Source organism: Petromyzon marinus, chromosome 46 (genome assembly GCF_048934315.1).
Source record: "Petromyzon marinus isolate PM22_M1 ecotype Great Lakes invasive population chromosome 46, UKy_Petmar_22M1.pri1.0, whole genome shotgun sequence".
Classification (NCBI taxonomy): Eukaryota; Metazoa; Chordata; class Hyperoartia; order Petromyzontiformes; family Petromyzontidae; genus Petromyzon; species Petromyzon marinus.
Genome location: NC_133712.1, coordinates 16156805 through 16177434, shown reverse-complemented (window position 1 = coordinate 16177434; position 20630 = coordinate 16156805). Strand labels below are relative to the sequence as shown.

The following is a 20630-nucleotide window of genomic DNA, read 5'->3' as shown; positions in this document are numbered from 1 at the left end:
TATCAAAAGATTACAATGACATTCTCAGCTGCTGACTATTGCACAAAAGAGTAGCACACATTGGTGAGGAGGGTGTGATTCAAGTAATTTGAAGCTTGCTTTCTCATATGCATTGGGTGACATCATACGTATGTGCCTAAAACTATAATGCAGTGCCTGCATGTTTATTAAATGCTCCGACTCACCTTTCACCAAAAGTTGTGCTTTAACCTTGTCCAATTCATTCTAAAACGAAACAAGTATATCGATTAAAATGGGTCAAAGGAAAGATCAAAAGAGAGCAATGGCATACACTGTTCTATATATGTTTAAAAGAGCATACATGAACAAATAATGACTCCATATTTTCATTCAAAAGCAATAAATCGTTACTAATTCCCTAAAAAGCAGTCACAATATCAAATATGTATGCATGTGTGTGCGTCACCAATGCTCCTATAAATTGATGCATTTATTTTCCAAATATCAACATGGTGAAGCTGGTTAAGTAATCTTTAAGAAATGTTTTTTCTTACCATTAAAATTAGGGCTTAAAACATGTATGAGCCGACCTCAATAATGTTAATTTGGTGCTCGCTTCATTACTGATCAGATACAAACTGAATCGACTTAAATGTGAAAGACGTCAAAGTTTCTCCCGGCTCAAAAAAAAGAGCATGGGGACAACCGCTCAGCTATGTTGGCAGCCTTGAGCCAGTGTGGTGGAAAGTTCGCATTACTTGAAGACAGGGCAAAAGCCAAACTTAACTTCCCACAGAGGGAATTAAAACTCACAAACGTTCACAATCCGAGCCAAGCAAGATGACGACAGCGGGCCCCCCGATGTGATTAAAGCTTGAGGGATTATCAGCCCAGAAGCAAGAAGGTCAAGAGCGACATCATACGAGTCGATTTTTCCTTCTGTATTTTTGTCAAACATAAATTATTCCCAGTGGCATACCTCAGCTGTATAGGGCAACGAGTTAATGCATCATTAGGATAAATGTGCGTATGGCATTGGGGGTATTAACGGTTATGTAAAGCATATGCTATTTAAAAATGTATGCGTGCTATTCGGTGTCACGTCTCTTGGTGGGCAGGAAGCAATGCATGCTGCCCAGCAGACAAGAAAGTTATGGAAAACATTCATTTAAAATATAAAAGAACCCGTCAAGCAAATACAGTGACAATCTGTATGTTATTTTGACATTATGTAAGCCCGAATGGCATTGAACCAAGCAAGATTATTTGGGTTGAACATACTTTCTGAAATTAAAATACCTCTTAAAAGACATGCTCATATTCATACAATTTTCACGATGGCTGGGAAGTTCTGACGATTTCAAATTGTGGAATCCATCCTTTACAACTGAAAATGATTCCTAACGGGGACATAGGATCAGCATAATAATACAATTGTGGGTGAGATAGACTGCCTGGAGCATTGCCTGGTGTTCAGGCTAAAAATGAAGCTCTGTAAGTAGGGGCTTGGCCAGCAAAGTGAATTCCCCACTGAAACACATCCCTGTATGATATGTTCCATCGCCAATTCTGGTCGATACACCGGTGTGTCCTCAGTAGCGGTGTCTGAACACACCGAGTGGCCAAGTACCAGTGCTTCACACGAGAGGTTTTCTCAAGGGCCTCTGCGCTATTTTTGGCCCTGCTTGAGATTGTTGGCCGAGTACCGGATGCAGTATTTCCCTGCTCTCGCTGTATTTGGCACGTCCTCTAATGGTAGGCAGTCGCTCATTCCAGTCACTCGCTTACCGGCGGCCAGTTGCCTCATCACTCTTTTAGTGCTCCTACAATGGTTACCGTTCCTGTAAACTTTACTCATCGATGGCTCCACCCAAGTTAAGAGAACTCGGGTCTACAAGACTGGCTGTTTCATCTGATTGCGAGATACTGGACATCTAACAGCTGAATCGCTCATCAGATTTCTCCAGGATAAATAAAGATTCTGATTCTTCCACGCTGCGTTCAGCCACCACATTGCAGGGCACAACACCTCCCTTTAATGGCTTTATTCCTTTGTAATTAGGACAAATCTGAAATTCTTCCCCATAGTTGTTTACCCCAATAAACTCCAATTAAAAACCTCGTTCTTTTGAAGAAACGTGTTAAATCTTATCTACTGTAACTTAAGGCAGTGCCGTGGGTTGCTGGCCACTTGGTGTTACGGTTCCGCTGAACCTCTGCTCATCAACTGTGTTAAAAGTAAATATATAATATAGAAATATATTATATTTGATTTATCCACAGCTGGAATGACGTTTATCCTGTGGAAAGATGGGCCCTGCCAAAGGAAAGTGAAATTCACACCACTGGCTCAGAGCCATCAACAGGGATGAGCAGAGCCCAAGGCTCATTTGAATATGAAGACTATTGGATTATTTTGACGTTATGCATACATTTCCATTAATTTAATATAAGTATGAACATATCTATTTGGTTATCCATAAACTGGAATGTGGATTTGAGGAGCACTGTATTGTACATTCCTATCAAGCACCCACCAGACTAAAGATTAAAACAACATGGCCCAGCTGTAGCGGAGTTAAAATTAATCTGCAAAGTGTAAATCCTCGAATGCGAACACAAGAAGATAAATGAAGAAGCTTTTGTTCCATTTTTAATTGGATCTCACCAACATGTATATAGTGCCACTATAAATGCAAACAGAGAGGCTACAAAAAAAACGGTAACAAGCTATTTCAATGTTTGTAAGATGTATAAAATTTAAATAGCTTATTTTGTTTAAATTGCATATCCGGTATATATGTATGCAAATGCATTTCTCCGAAAAGGAATTAATTTAACATGCAGTTTTTCACATGCAGTTCTTGAATACCAATACTTGCACTCACCATTTACACTCGCAAAACGAATATTTGTAAAAAAAAACAAAGAGAAATAACGATGCAATATGCATTCAAATAGATATATGGCCCAATGTGTCTTTCTGAAGACATTTCCTGTAAGCCCTTTACCATGTATTATTACTGCAAATGTGGTGCATGACCAAAAATATTACATCCATGCATTTCAATTTTGAAGGTGTCTCGGTCAGGCTTAAACGCCGTAAGGACAATAAGATACTAATTTTTTTATGAATAGAGTAACAAAAAACTGACTAGAATGTTAACCCACACCATTGCTTCCGAATATAAATCGATCATTCTAACCACAATTTTACTTGGCTGTTTAAGCGATTGTTAATGACAGGGCGAAAGTAGGTTCAGTCTCACTAATTAAGACAAATCCACACCTTCAAGTCACACAAGCCTTGAAATGATTAGCCAGTTGAAGGACTTTACCTGCAGTGTTTCTGGGTCCAACGGTAAGCTACTTTCCTCAGCCACATCAAAGAAAAGCTTGCTGATTATGTTGTGGGCATTCACCTGTGAACACAGAACGACGGTAGACATCTCACAGCGCAACGTATAAACGCGGGGCATTCGCACGAAAAACTCAAGTCAAAATAGTTGTCATGCTCCAATAAGAATGTGTTGATGGTACTCATCCTTTCTGGCAATCCCAAACCAGTGGTGGAAATGTAAAACTCATTGTTGGGAGGGGGGGCCCGCTCCCTCCATCGGGCAACCACTACTGACTCACCACAAGGTGGTAATGCTCATTTTAAGGCCATACGTTGGGGCGATGACTCGAGTCGATCCCCAATCAGGATATGAGGTATAAGGTGGAGATTATAACCACAGCACCACAGGACAAAATTAGCCAGTCATGTAAAAATAATGATCAATGTCCGACACATTGTAACTTTTGCTCACAACAGCGGGAACAAAATACCAGACTGGCAAAATACTTTTTTCTGCACGAAAAACCACGTGAAAAACGTGTAATTGTGGCCAGTGAAATATTGATGATACATTCATTTCCTGACAAGGGGCAAAACATGCCATTGTTGCATTCCTTCAACTTTATTGATTCCCAGAGTGCCTCCTGTGCACAATGCTGAGAATGCACCTCTCACGCAAGAACCGGCATGAGGTCAGGACAACACAGACACAAAGATGCCTATGTTTAGCACACAGAGCCAGCGTCGTGCTGACATTCAAAGGGGAGAACAAAGATTGCAACAATTAACCGCTCTTCACACCTCTGAGTTACACATATCGGCTCTGTGAAATACTTCACGCAAAACATGGGCAGAATCTTCAACCAAGGTGACAAATTTGTAAGGGTTCCTCGTTAATATCACAATTGCATTGTCACGGCTATTTAAAAACTCTCTTTGCATATTTTTCACGTACCTTCCGTCTCTATCCGAAACATGATTTTGAGTCTCTGAATATACACATTTATCCCGATATCTGACATTATTATAAGATATCTATTATATATTACGGTTCCATCTCTTGCCCCCCCCCCCCCCCCCGAGGGCTTCATTAGTGAATTACCACTCCTAAACCTCCACTCTGTTGCTCTCACGCTCCCACGATGATCAGATCAGGTCAGGTGGACGAGGCAGATGGATTGTTGCCTCGGAGAACTGTGGCGCTGCCTTCGGGGTATTTTCATCCAGCAGCGGATAAACAGCGGCTGACGATTAAGACAGATTTCAAATATTTATCCAGCAAGTGCTCAATGAGTGCAAGAATGCCCTACTGTGTACTCAAGACTATTATTCAGAATCCTGATGAAGACGTAAGGTCAATTCCTTTGTTTCAAGTATTGCTGTAATGTGATAGGAAACTAGGGAATAACATTTTGCCACATACACACGCGCAGGCCACACACGCACACACACACCCACCATAAAACCACTGGAAGCCCCCTGTTTTTGACACGCTTTTATTTAACTCACTCCGTCTGTTGTATCCTCAACTCTGTCAGTTGTCATATCCTCAAATCTTGTAACTTAATTTTAACCCACTTCCCAATGTCGTATCGACTGCAAACTTGGCATACTTATGTCATACTGATGACAATACTATATTCTATAATAAAAAAGTATATATATTTAAGCAATCTTTTTTATATCTTATGTTTCGGCTTGGGTCTAATTGTCCACGCTCAACTCACGTTGGCTGTAAATCACCACGGTCCCTTCGGGGCCACTTCCTGGAGTCGTGGAGTTCTGCCGTTACTCGTACGGTACATTTCATTAAAGCGTGTTTTAAAAAAAAGCATTTTAAAATATTACTTTTTAAAGAACGTTTTGCAAACAGCATTCATTCACAATTTAAGTAACATGGAGGTGTCAATACCCGAGACAAATAATAAAAATAACGAACCGCACTGACGAGAACAAATCATAGACTGGCCACCTTCGAAACTTGTATTGCCACAAAACATAAAAATATAAACCAATCAGACCTTTTGGAGAGTGGCCCCTTTAACACACAAAAGGCAAAACCATAGAGCCACACTCCTAAGAAAGGACACAGCACGCCTGTAAAATAGAACACAAAACGCCGAGATGAGAGCAGACTACGTACCCTGAAATTTAAAAAAAGTACAAATGACATGTATAAAACAAGAGCACATGGAAAAAATGAGAAAAGATAACACAGCACACCCTGGAGAGAACAGCTGTTACACACTTTGAAATCCAGACCACGATTAGATTGACATTCTCCACCATCCACTTATTGATTTATGCTCCAAAATAACACTAAATGTACTGCTATAAATCAGACACTCCCATGATGCAGTCAGCAAATGTCAGTGAGTGGTCAGTATATTATAAGGTGGCATTTTAAGACATCTGCATGAGACTGGGGTCAAATGTTCACCTGCCAGTTGCAGTTTATGCATCAAAGCTGGTTGGATTGGCAGATAAAGCATTATTTTGGGAATGTGCATGATGGTATTTGTTATGGCATTCATTCATAATAAACTAAAAGGTGAACGTTCCAGTTCAGAATCAGAATATGTATGTATTTATACTGGAGGAATCCGATGGGCTACGAAGTACTTTTTGACAGGTGTCCAGTCGGGGACGGGTCAGATCGTTACGACAATACAAAAACACGATAGGAGTGCAAAGTATAGGAAAGGTTAACAAATCACTTAAAAAATGTAAATACGTACAAATAAAACTGAACTGAGCTATTAACTCATTTTTCAGAGGCGACCTGGCCACAAATGATAGCTTAACATGTGGAAATATACAAGGTACGTCAAGCAGTTAGTAAACCAGAAAAGCCTTCGTTGCAGATTAACTTAACAGTTAAGAGTTCAGCATATTACTGGGTGACTAGCAAACGCTAGATATGTTATGGTGAGGATAAGGTATCGGTTTATTCGGCTAGGAAGAGGCCTAAAAGAGGTGAGAGAGGTAATGTAATGAAGCCTTTCAGGCAAGGTGTTTAACGATGGAACAAACAAGCAAACGAAAGCCCGCGTGGTTTCGGAGGCAGGTAGGGTTGTACTGAACATTGTTAACCTTCACGTCGTTAATGAAGAAGCACTTAGAATGAGCCGTGGATGTTTCGGGGGACCTCAAAAAAGCATACGACTGTTTCAAAATAATAGCTACGGGAAATCCTATGTTGCTATTATGTCAGGTTAAATAAGCGTCCTGCTTAGAGTTAGCTTGTTAGTTATAGGCGTGTTAGGATTATAGCAAAGGGGTATATGCTAGGGTGCATTTTAGGTGTGTTACTTCTAATACTCGGGTAAGGATAAAGGCTAGGCTTGTTAGGATTCAGGTTATTCTTCTTAGCAGTTGATCGTTAAGTGGAAAGCTTATTAACATGCAAATTGATTTTCAATACATCACCACATGTTAAGAGATGAGCTAATTTTAGCATAAAAATCAATGGATACGATTGCCATGGAGACACATCACATTATTTCCTTACAGGGCAGTCCCTACAGCCATGTGCGTGGCTGTAAATCCACCTCACGATACTTCAGCTCATGTCAAACTCTTCCTCCGCTCAAATGAGCACTGGGTGATGCGCACCTCAAGTCGTGGTACCTCACAGCTGATTGTGGAAACTTCAAATTACAATAACAGGGACGAGTCTCTCCAAAGCACATCTGCTGTTGACTTCGCGTTTAATTGGTGTCCATTTTATTGAGCAGTTAGTGTCGATGGGCATAGTACAACTAGATTTTAGTCCTCAAGTTTTACCCGGTTTTCATAAGTGGTCACTGGTACGCTCCCCACTACATGAATAACCCAGTCATTATTTGAACTCCCAGATTTAAATGACCATTCTCACTGAGTGCTGGCCAGAGCACCGGCAGATTTGGGCATGTGATGGCACCTGTCAGCACCTGTCATTCTCGTCTCTGGCCTCTTTAATCACTGGAAGGGCCATTGCCTTGACACGTCACCTGTTTATATATATCTTTCTTATTAAGACCAGTGTTAATTATGAATGCGTTGAGTCGTTGGATATTTGTGCTCGTGCAGTGTAAACAAATACTTTGTTTAAAAAAAAATCATTACGAAAGGCAGCTGGAAGCTTCGGGCAGCTTAGCTAGCATCTAATTAGACCCAGAGCTCAACTTCAAACACCTGAATTTCTCCAAGGATCAACAAAAGATCATGTAAATAGAATATAACTTGGATAGCTTGGAAATCCTTAATGAAGGCAACATTTTCAGGAGAACTGCGCTACAGAATGTCTGACACAATACAAAAAAGTTTGAAGTGCCACAGCACTTGATGTTCTCTTCATGAGCCACCTACCACCGTGCCACCAAAGCACCTGTTTATAAGCGCGTGCCACCACAACACACTCAAAAGCTTTCCCTGTATCTTGCGCACAGCGCAGGTGATCAGGCCCGCATGTTTCTATTCAGCGAGACACAACAGCCCACAGATAGCGCTCATTTCTACAGGATATAATTTGGTATAAGTTCAAGGATTTCCCCCACTGCTCACCGTCGCCATGAGCTCAGTCATGGAATAACACCCCAGTGAGCACTGTCAGTCAGGCCCTCATTACACTACACCCAGTGAAGGCCATTACCTGTGGGCCGACAGAGAATCAAAACTCAGGAGTTGGTGGGTAGATGGGTGACAGCAGTGCCCCAAAGGCTTTGGATAAGGGGCCATCAATCTCATAATAATACTCTTGTGTTGGATAAGGGCAAAGCCATAAAAATGATCCACGTGTGATATTCAACGGTGTTGCGTGTCAACGAACCAACCTGCTCGTGTTTATTTGATGATGTGCTGGTAAGAAAAGATGGTTAAAAAAAATGATGCGTTTTCATTTTGGTTAACGTCACAAGTAAATAATGTCACGGTTACACTTGTGACCTTGGTCTGGGCCTGCAGGTAACCGCGATTCATTGAGATACACTGGGACAGGCCCCCATGGTGTCTCATTCTGAAGCGGTTCCCTGCCAAGATGTGTTTCTCTGAGGTCTGCAGGGGGTTATCCTTAATGGGGGGAAAAAGTGCTTTGTTCAACATTTGACATTTATAGCACAATCGGGGGGTGGGGGGGAATCAATATATTTTTTACACAATGTTCAACCATTATGGAGGCATTTTATGCAACATAAAAAAAACATCCATGTTCAAACAAGCAATGGGTGGCGCTCATCTCAATTGGTAGCGCCGAGCCATAAGTGGGAATTCTACATTGCTGTGGTATCAGTTTCTGCACAGTACAGCCACTGTTGAATTCGTTCTCATTGATGCAGCCTTACCAAATGGTGCTCACTTTAGACGGCCCAAAAGTATGATGAGCTCCGAGCTTAAATAAACGTTGGCCGATTTTTACTTGCACATATAAAGTATGAAAGCAGCACTCACGTTACCGATGCTAAATGGATGAGCCTATTCATATATTACAATCGATTTAATTTTTACATCTATTTTCAGCTCTATAAGCAATCCCCTTTCTTGTTTCAGATTAAGCCAATCTGTTTTAGTTGACGAATAGCATACTGCTTACATTCTGGAAAGACTGACTCCTACCAGACAACTGTGTATTTTCTATCACTGGCTCAGGGCTGTCAACAGTGAAACGTATCACAGAATGCTCATTAAAGCATGGGTACTTCGTGACTCTTTTCTGAGATACCTATTATTAGGATATTAAATTTAGTAAGCATATCGTTTGAGACTTGGATTTGTGATATGATCACAAAAGAGGCTCCCCTCTTGGAAATAATGCATCTGCACAGCAGCATGCACCATGGATGAATATTTAACTAAGTGATTACTAGCGGACGATTCTTTCAGAAATCATCTTTGAATCTCGAAATTCTAACATGGGTGACTCCTGTATGAGCCAGAATTATTTTATGGGCAATACCCAAGTTGAAATTTGAATTTGCCTAAATGAAATGATAACAGGGTTATAGCATGCTATCTAGTGGCAATCCCTGATATGACCCAGAAATCACCAGAATCACCCATATTTTATACGTGTTAAAACCAATGTAGTATTGTTTTGCACAGCTATTGTTGGCCGGGATGTGACAAATTACTACTGAAGACCCCAGTTAAATATCAGGTGACCGACCCCTGGGTTCAAACCCAAGTTCTCAGAGGTGCTGAGTTAGTGCTCTGACATGAAGCCCCTAAGGTACCCAGCCACCTCAGCATTTATTATAATTCATGCTTTAAAATTCACAGATGTTCCATAAACTCTAGTACGCGGATGTTCAGGATAACCATATAAACCACATAATTGACTGTCCTCTTCATTATTAACAGCAGAAATTACAGCCTGCATTCTGACAGATGGGCTGTTGTGTTCTTGACGTATGCCGAGTACTAAGGGCTGCTGAAAGATGGCGTTTTGATAGGAGCCAGTATAAATCACGTGCCACGGATGCAGCACTCACAATTGGATTCCACACCATCATGATCTAAGTAATTAGGACGTGTCCTGAAACACATCATAATTAGTGAAGATCACGCCGCCATTGGTAAACAATAAAGAATGCTGCAGTACAAGTCCAGGCATGGAGTGACTATTTTAGTGCCGTAAATCCTCGATGAACGCGCGCTTACACTACGCGTCTTCGCCTTAACGCGTTTTTTTCTTAAATGGAACGTTTTCGCTTAAAGTGTACCGTGCCCGCGATGGCGCCAGAAGTCTAGCGCGTCAGGGACTACTTTTATGAGCGGCATAGGGAGTGGCAGCATCGTTGGGTGATGCTGGGAGCTGGTACTGCACTGGTGAGCGCTGTGATACATGGCGTCCCCTACTCATCCGCACTCTTTGTTCCGGCATCTTTGTGTGCGCAGTGTCATATCACTCCCTTATCTTTTTCACTCTCTCATTATTACCTTTCGACAAAAATTACTCTCGCTCAGTGCAAATACGGTTCATGCGGCAGCCCCATTTAGTTAAGCGAGGACTTGCTGTACTGTATTTCAAATGAGGATGCTGTAGCACCGGCTATGACCCCTGACTTAATTTCCAAAGGCCAGCAGCCACACGAGGCCTACCACTTCAAAACGGCCCGAAAAACTATAATCTATTAATGCAAGCGTCTCAGCTAGGATGGCCAATCTATGCCCATCCAAGCTTCGGGCTTGTTACCAACTCTCTCAGGAGGCGTTGGTTGAGTAACCTGCCATGGGGTAATACATATTTTCAAATTAACAGAGCACTAACAGAGCACTGAATGCCAAATCACGATCGCAATGCAACACTGCTGAAAGCGATCAGATTGTTAAAACAATTAAAATTCCATATATCTCAGGAGTAACTGACCAATTATCCCGTGTTTTGCAAAAGCAAAAGATTACAATTAGATTTGGTAAAGTACAAAAAATTAAAAAACTAGTATCTTGCACTAAAGACGAATTACCTAAATTATCAACAGAAGGTGTATATCGGATGAATTGTTTGTGGTAGATGCTATATTGGACAGACAGGACGTAACATCAGCATAAGACTAAAAGAACACCAAATAAATATTAAATTATCTCAAACACAACTGTCGGCAGAGGCAGAACATGCTTCAACAAGGACACTCAATTGATTTTGATAACGTTGAAGTGTTGTGTAAAACTAATGATTACTGGCAAAGACTAATTAGAGAATCCATTGAAATTGAGAGAAACAGAAATTACTTTAATCGCTCTGATAGCTATAGGCTTAGTGCGGCTTGGAAGCATACTATTAAATAATACATTACAATTCCTTATAGGGGAAACACATACTAATTTACAGATTACTAACGTAGCATATAATCACAATAACACATATTACAACTAACAACTCAGTACTAATCATAACCATTGACTGATTACCAATCGATTATATAATTACTGCACCTGAATGAGTTAAATGATGACGTCACCCTGCTGCTCTATTTAAGACCGGGAGCAAGTGAGGGCTTTACCAGTCTGGCGAATTGCCCGATGATGCTGGATGTAATTACCAGCGAAACGTCGTATTCAAACTGTAAATGTTGTGGATTCACTCTTCAACACACCGGTGGGCTAAAGTAGAGAACCAATTGTCTTTTGTCAACGTGACACTTTTTTGCCGATTGGCCGTGTCGGGTGGTGGAGGGTTACGACACATTTATAAATAACGCGATCTAACCCAAAAACCTTTATTATGAATAATATTGGTCGCGAAAGCCTACGTGTTAAACTGACATATTTTCACGCGGAGAAATCTGGAAGAGGCAAGAAATACTTACGCTGACGCGGCACTGTGGGCATGTTTTGCGGGCAGCAGTCTGCAGCCAGTGCGTCAAACTATTTTGTTTTTTTTTAAAAGAGAGAGACACGTGTCAGAAAACATGTTATTCATACGTCTTGCACTTTATACAGAAACAGTTGCCACCCGGCAAAAGCATGTAGAATAACCATTGTCCTCCTGACCTTTTCTGAAAGTGAACAGTGTAAGGCTATTTCTGTAAGGGGGTGATACTATTATCATTATTACACCATTCTAATGTACATGCGCAGTATGACCTTTCACAATTTTCTCTAAAACCCCTCGGAGAGAACCTAATGTAATCATTAAATTATGCCCAAAAGATGATTTTTGGCTCCAGTCCCAGACAAAGAATGAAAATGTCTTGCGTTCTACACAGCTGTCTCAAGAATGTGTGATACAGATGAAATTAAACTTTAATGGTGACAAAAAAAGCTATAATCATTGTGATGTGACGAGTCTTCATCACAAAGTCCTATGACATTTGCAATTTGATTTTAAATTCACAGTTTAATTTGATTATAGTTCAACAGTAAGTAAAACATATATACGAAGCATTATCCATACACAAGGAAATAGGCGAAGCCATACATGTACACCCTTTCGCCAATTAAAGTGTTTATTAATTGTACATTTTAAATCAAGTCAGTGTCTCCTTGCTCAACTGGGCAGTATTCATAAGCACCGACTGCCCTGAGCCACGGACAGCCATTCAACACTTGTATGGCAAAGTCCATTCTGTCCATAGCACCACTGTTGACTTCCCACAAAATAGTATTTTAATTTATGGTCCCTGGAGAGCTGATGGGCTTGGGTCAAACCCCACGTGGGATATTACTTTCAGGCTCCCAATTTTGAGTCGAGCAACTCTAAATACCCCACCACTGAGCCGGATAAGACGCATCCCTCGGTGTTATGCTCCGAAGATTATCATTATTTTTCGCTGCAATCAGTGGTTGACCAGGTGGAGACCATCAACTCAATACGCATGAAAAACGTATTTCCATTGGGAGCCCAGGACTCAAAGCCCAAGTCTCAGCAGTGCTGGTTCAGTATCTCTGATATGGACATAAGTTAACCCCATGAGCCTCCAAAGCCATATTGAGCATTTTTCATTTCCCGTGAAAAGTGAGATAAAACAAAACAATGTTACACCTGAGGCCCATTTTGTGAAGAAGTGAGGAGGACAAGTCAGAATAATATAACGTTATATACTGTTCCTTTTGTCCACCTTCATTGCTCTTTAAGATTCTTACTCAATTTCTCCCAGTGAGCAAAACTATGGACCCAAAGGTTAATTGTTGTCTGTGAATATCCTTAAATCAGTTTTACACTAACGTTACACAATAACTAACCTTTGCTCGAGAAGCATAACACCGAAACTGATCATTTTATTTTATTTCATACACATTCAAAGTATTTAGATCTTGAACCCTTAATCCGAGTCATGATGGCACACAGTGCTTTGCTAAAAAACATTAACCCTGTGAATAATCCAGCAACATCAATAGCTTAAAAAGTCGACAGGAATTACTCAAGAAATAATAAAGAATTAAAGCTTTCGTGACTGCATAAATTACTCATTGTTTTTTTTCGGTAAAGTCACGTATGTAGGAATACCATAACATTATATTAAAACAAATCAATCACGACGTTTCGACCGCAACACAAGCGATCTTCATCAGGCGTAAGAAACAAATCACGGCGGTAAATACAACAAGAAGATGAGAGACGAGAATTCAACACACCTAAGGAAAAAACACGTGATACACAACCAGTCAGGTCAACAACACAGTTAGACACTCACCTGGCGGACCACGAATTTCATAAGAGTGTTAAATTTCGTGTTCAACCACTGGATTGAATATACCAGCATAGACAGAGTGAACAAATACGAGGTACAAGTCAGAAATACATATACAGAGACACCAAGAGGCAAGGACGGACAGAGAAGTAAGGTCAGATGAAACGGAAGCCTTAAATAAGAAGTGAAGGTGGAGGGAGGGGCCAGAGAGAAAGGGCGGGGCAGGAGTAAGCACACCTCCCCCGCCTCTGCTGCCGTGCCCTCTCTCTCCGGCCCTTCCCCCTCACCTCTACTTCTTATTTAAGGCCTCTGTCTGGCCCTTTTTCTTTTTCCTTGCTTCTCTGTCCGTCTGTCCTCTCCTTGCCTCTTGGTGTCCCTCTATATGTATTTCTGCTGACTTGTACCTCGTATTTATTCACTCTCTCTATGCTGGTATGTTCAATCCAGAAGATGAACACGAAATTTAGCACTCTTATGAAATTCGTGGTCCACCAGGCAAGTGTCTAACTCTGTGTTGTTGGCCTGACTGGTTTTGCATCACATAATTTTTTCTTAGGTTTGTTGAATTCTCGTCTCTCATCTTCTTGTTGTTTTTACCTCCGTGTAAGTCTAACGCTCTCTACGTGTTGCGTTGGTGTCGCTCTATATGCTCCTTCGCTATTTGTTTTTTTACACCTGATGAAGATCGCTTGTGTTGCGGTCGAAACGTCGTGATTGATTTGTTTTAATATAATTTTATGGTATTCCTACATAGGTGACTTTACCGAAAAAACCAATGAGTAATTTATGCAGTCACGAAAGCTTTAACTCTTTATTAACACACTTCTACGGGGAAGTTACCTTTACAATTCTGTCCTAAACGTGGTGTGCCCCTTACGTGCTCCTCCCCCCCCCCGCCTCTGCTGAGTAGCAGCACGTGATTCCTCCTGCCCCGCCCTTTCTCTCTGGCCCCTCCCCCCGCCTTCACTTCTTATTTAAGGCTTCCGTTTCATCCGACCTTACTTCTCTGTCCGTCCTTGCCTCTTGGTGTTTCTGTATATGTATTTCTGACTTGTACCTCGTATTTGTTCACTCTGTCTATGCTGGTATATTCAATCCAGTGGTTGAACACGAAATTTAACACTCTTATGAAATTCGTGGTCCGCCAGGCAAGTGTCTAACTGTGTTGTTGACCTGACTGGTTGTGTATCACATGTTTTTTTTCCTTAGGTGTGTTCAATTCTCGTCTCTCATCTTCTTGTTGTATTTACCTCCGTGATTTGTTTCTTACGCCTGATGAAGATCGCTTGTGTTGCGGTCGAAACGTCGTGATTGATTTGTTTTAATGTGTTATGGTATTCCTACATACGTGACTTGTTTATATTCTTAGCTCTTTCGGTAAAGTCACGTAAAAGGGAAACAATAAAATAATAAAATATATATAAAACAATAACAAATTCTCACGACGTTTCGACCATAACACAAACGGTGATGATGACCGGTGATGATGACCGTTTGTGTTATGGTCGAAACGTCGTGAGAATTTTTTATTGTTTTATATATTTTATTATTTTGTTTCCCTTTAACGTGACTTTACCGAAAGAGCTAAGAATATGAATTACTACAGTCACGAAAGCTTTAAATCAAAATTTATACGTGACTTTACCGAAAAAACCAATGAATAATTACTCAAGAGCCAGAAATTGACATTTGTGTTAATGTTTTTAAAGATGATCCCACCTATACGTATGAATAGTGCTGTAATGTAATGTAGGCACATACCACTCTTCATGGAATGTGTGTCCGCAAAGAATGGCCGATATGTTGCTTTTGTTATCAAAAAGGTCAGAACAGATGGTACACTGAGCTCGGACGGGCATTGTGACTCCTCTCCCAGCTCCTTTTCCAATGCCTTGTCTGCACACAAACACACAAACATACAAAGAGCCTTCATTTAGTCAATTGTTCTGGCAAGTGTTGTTATTCAGCACCTACTAAGTCTATAACAGCACATGTGTCCAGCACCAACCTCAGCCATCTTTTGTCTAGCCTTTGTTGATTTTCACACACACACACAGTACCAAGTGACCGTTCAAGGTTGCATGGACCTAGGAGATGCCCAGGAACAGGGTTTACATACCGCTGGTTAGTATCATTGTGCATATTGCTAAATTATGATTTCACTCGTACATATCAATTAATACATCTCTTTTATTTTACGGGGTGAAACCACTCTTGGAAGAGTTGTTATTTGCAAGGAAGATCTAAAGTACCATGGGGAAAGTTACTATGTTTATAACTGCATTTAAATTATACATTATTTGGACTGATGGCGCTGTGGTTAGCATCTGCCTCAGTTATAATCGCAGCCATGGGTCAAACTCGACCCGATATCCCTTTGGTTTAAAGAAAATTAGTATAACATTTTTGGTGGTGGATAATGGTAGTTCCTATCGAGAGTGTGGTTAACATGAGCTGAATGTGGAAATTATACTATACAATTAGAATAGGAGAGAACACAGCATCAAATCAAAGGATGTGTCCATATGTTCACGATTACCCTCATTGGATTAACACAATCATTAAACCCTATTATTATATATTTGGTACTGGCAAAGGAAGTCTAGTGATGTAGATGCTCACCCCAAGCCCTCATAACTTTGATAGTGCATTGTCTTTGAGCTGTGTAACGCATTTTGGCGTCATCTGGTCGAGCACCAATTGGGTCGAGGCTCAAAAGAAAGCCGTACCTTGGTGTGGACCAATCAGTTTAAAGGACAATGCATATATTATCATAGTATGTTTTTTGTTTGCATTTGTACTGCAGGTATTGTGGTTAAAGCAGACATGAATCCTTATAAAAGGTTTCAGTTTTGTTGCCAGGAAAAAGGGGAAAACCCCTATTATTACAATCGTAATTGTTTTGTGCCTAGAGCTTGCTTGGTATTTGGAAGTGATACTAAACCTAACTATAGTGAAACCTCTCAAAGCTGTGGGATGTCCAGAATACTGCATATAACAATGAGCAATTATTCCAGCTAAATTACATTTACACATCTTATTAACAAGTAATGAGGTAAAAACAAATGACTAAATATGCACAATGAAATGTTTACTGTTTAAGAACACTATGAAAGAACATTAGCTCTACAGTTTAATCCAAGCCACTTACCATCAACGACACAATGAAGCAGAGGTCAACATTTCAGTGTATGCAAATTAAGGATTAATTTGTCGCCAATGAGAGCTTCTTAGTTCAACCAGAATCAAAATCTGCATGTTTGTTTATAGTGGAGGAATCTTATGAGCTATAAAGCTCTTTTTCACAGATTTCAAGTCGGGGCAGGTCAGAACATTACAATGAGTCTAACCTGACAAACTGGCTTACCGATTAGAGGCTTTACTGTGCAGTATTAAATTTAAATTGGACATCTATATATAAAAAAATAAATCCCCCCAAAAAATACTGTACATTGATATGCATACAGTACTGCAATGCAAAAAATGACAATTGCATTTGCACCTGGCCTTAAACTTGCACAAGGACTAGTATGTAATGGGATATTTCATATTTGTTTCAATTATCCACTATATCTCAATAAAAGCATATTCACAATCTGTGAGCCAAATTCAATGTGAAATGCCAGACATTATGCAAGTGAAAAGTGTACATTAAAAGTTCTGAATTTTATCTGTTTACGCCATGTGTTTGAAGATGGTTATTTTTTTGTACTGCACACACTGTGACCAGCATTTAAATTGTAAGTTGAAACATTGCCATTTTCTGGAATACATTAAGTTGTGATCAAACTTTTAAAATAGAATCCATAATGTTCTGGCATTCATATGCAAGCACTCTTCTTGTTATGGCATCATGATATATACATTTTTATTTATTTCATTATATTCAAAGCTTCGACTGGCACTCATGAGGCCAGTGATTAAAATTCCACATTGCTAAAGTGGGGTGCCAGTTGATCCAATGGAAACCCACCACTGCCATCTCAACAAAACGGTACTGTATGCATTTTATCGACCGTGGAAAAATTATGGGCAGTGGACTCCTGACCAAGATTTTCAATCATTACCAAGTGAAGTCAAGTCAAAGCACTCTGCAACACAACAATGCCACCTGCATTAAGTGTTTTACTCATACACTACAATTAAATGACCGATAAAATGTCTTATAATGTACTGATGCATCCTGAACATAATGAAATTGCAGATGGGAAACACTGCATGAAACAGCAGTCTAAATTAAAAACATTACACTTAATACCTTCGAACTCTTAGCAGGGCCATCCATTATATAAGAAGGGAACAAACAGCCAAACTGGTGACATAATGGTGATCGGCTAGGGACAGGGAAAGACAAATGGAGAAATAAAATAAGAGGGAATGTGGGAGATGGATTGCGCCTACTTATAGATCAGTGAAAGAGGCATCAGCAGGGGAATGGCCTTATCGAGCATTAGATTAATAATAGGACATGACAATTTCGATTTAAAGCTTCCGTGACTGCAAGGATTCATCTTCTTTGGTTCTTTCGGTAAAGTCACGTAGAATGAGAATAAAATAAAACAATAAAATTCTCACGACGTTTCGGGACGACAGAGCTACAATGAACTGTAGCTCTGTCGTCCAGACAGGTTGTTCCTTTCACCTGAAGAAGGCCACTTGTGTTGTGGCCGAAACGTCGTGAGAATTTTATTGTTTTATTTTATTATTTTATTCTCATTCTACGTGACTTTACCGAAAGAACCAAAGAAGAGGACATGACAAGTTTAGGAGGTGAACGTTGTTTGTAAAGATCACCTTTAAAATGTGACAAAATTCACAGGACCCACGACTAAAACAGGGACATTATATCCCCCAATATGATCACATTTATTTCATAAAAAATAGTGTAATGTTACCCAATTTTATCCTGATTGTGTTTTCCATGTCATGTGATAAAGTACCCATTCAGATAGCTCGCAGAGTAACGCAACCTTTCGTTATTGAGCGGTCCAGGAACGTGATCTCTGGAAAAAAATACTCTTGATCCCTTCACATAAACCGCTGTTTCCACGTAAATGAGGGTAACAATTTCCAACCACTGACAGTAAATTCTCCTATGACCGTCAAAATGATATTAACATTTTCAGTGCAGAAAAAAGAAATGCACTGTGATCGTTTGTATGTAGTAATTGGTGACTAAGCAGAGACCATCAACTAACTACACTCGAGGCTCCGGTTTAATCGCTAACAATTGCCTGGATTGGAACCAGGGCTCTCGATTCATGATCTACACCCATTGCTCGTGACATTTATAATAGTTTGCACACTTGCAGGATACAATTCTAAACTATAACTGCATAATTGTCCTCTTGGATTCGTGTTCCATATCTTAACGTAATTATTAATAAGCACATCTTCTCATCGGTGGCACAAACTACGGACCATACAGTTAAACCGCTGTAGTCTGCGCCCTGTCAACGGAGGAATTGCAAAACTACACGAACTCTCGCTCTCCTGAAGCCCTCTCCTCGTGGCTAGCAGACCTGGACGTTGTTGACATTTAGCTCCTTGAGCACATTGCCATCATTCGCAAGAATAGCATAGTGGTAGTAATAGGTTTTACCCTTTTAACTGGCACAAAAACTGACACCTTTATTCAAGGCATCATGTTTGCAATAACCACAACACAAGCAGTCAAAATGCAAACAAAAGAGACAACTCTGATAATAATATGCACTGTCCTTGAATTTGATTGGTCCACACCCGAGACGGCTTTTCTTAGAGCCTAGTCTCCACTGGTGTTGGACCAGATGACGCCAAAAGGCGAATAGCATAGTAACGCTTTGTACGTGAATGTGACAGCAAATCTTGCACGCTGTTAAAACTAATTTTAAATCACACGGCAATCCCACTCCGTACGTGACACGCCTTGCGCGATGTCAGCACACATTATGTATTATACACGTACAGCCCTTTAGTCAATCCACTGCTGGCTGAGGCACTCTCTACGTCGTGCGGGTTACGGGGGTTGGGGGTTATTTAACCAAACTTCACCAAGCCGGTCGGTGCGGGTTTGCCGAAGGTGGTGGTGGTGGTGGCATGGACGTGAGACCCATTACGAGGTGCAACTAAATAAGTACAATAGCAGATGCTGCTGCATTGGCGTCTCCTGCCCACCGCATTGGACTCCGTAGCAGCAGCAGCCTTCGAAGGATTTAGGTGGTCGCCCATCCAAGCAACTATCAACGGGATCGAGCCCGGCGATTAGCTTCCGTGATTTTGACGATCTCGGTTCATTCCCGGTGATATGGGCGGGGGGGGGGGCTCCAACTGCCGAGGCCAGTCGTGCACACTCCACGTTATCGTGGCGAGACCCAGTGATTCCATGAGAGTCGCGCGTGTAAAATCGTGTTAATTCACTGTTGCCTGTGCTCTAACGAACACTTATACACTCCGCGTTGCTATGGCTTGACATGGTCACAGTGCACGCAGCAACTTTATAGTGCAACAGGCTGCAGCGCACACGGAGGTGGCGAAGTGTTTGCATGGACTTGGTTCATTCACCCAGCAGTGCCTTGGACAACGGCTAATCGAGTTGCAATGTTGGTAGTTTAGTACAAGAGTGTACTGGAGTGCAAGGGGAGACGAGTAGATTACGTAAAACCGAACTAACGTTTCACAACGGGCGAGAGTAAAAAGCTGAAGCCTGTTTCGCGTAGGCCGCAGGCTTAACTCACAAGAGGCTTGCGTCTCCTTTCTCAAAGTCTACCTTACTTTGATTCGCGTTGCAACGTGGAGGACGCAGACGTCGACGGCGTGATGCACGGGGGGTGTCCAGAGTGCCTGGGTTTGCCCCGGTCTCTGTCCGTGGCCCGAGGGTTTCGCGCGGACAGGCGAGAGAGAAACTGAGGTGGAGGCACGACAGTCAAACACGCGCTCCCTGCGCCGCCACTGGAGATGTCGTCACGCCGGGCCAAACCAACTCAACTCCTGGGGCCGGGGGGGGGGGAAACATTTAAACATGTAAATTTTACTTTTTTTTTAAATGCACACATATATACGGCTACACTAAAAACCATTGCCCGTCGTATGTTAATAGTTGACAAATGTACTCGAGAATACGTAGCTCTGGAAAATAAATGTTTAGATGTTTATCAAATCCAATATTATTATTTACACCCCCCGGATCGTGTGTTGTGGTGTGGCATGGTCGAGCCCAAACTCCAGATTGTTTCGAGCGT

The 20630-nt window shown here is 41.1% G+C and overlaps 1 protein-coding gene across 1 annotated transcript in view; it reads right to left on the bottom strand.

Annotated features, from left to right (window-relative positions):
- Positions 1-20370, bottom strand: part of TRAIP (TRAF interacting protein) — a 63888-nt gene extending 43518 nt beyond the window's left edge. The window contains exons 1-5 of the mRNA XM_076074260.1: positions 20164-20370; positions 15172-15306; positions 11587-11644; positions 3300-3383; positions 186-225 (exon numbers count right to left, since the gene is read on the bottom strand). Of these exons, the coding sequence (XP_075930375.1) occupies positions 186-225; positions 3300-3383; positions 11587-11644; positions 15172-15269 (280 nt within the window). The 5' untranslated portion in view covers positions 15270-15306; positions 20164-20370. The remainder of the gene's footprint in view (positions 1-185; positions 226-3299; positions 3384-11586; positions 11645-15171; positions 15307-20163) is intronic.
- Between the last annotated feature and the right edge of the window lie 260 nt (positions 20371-20630).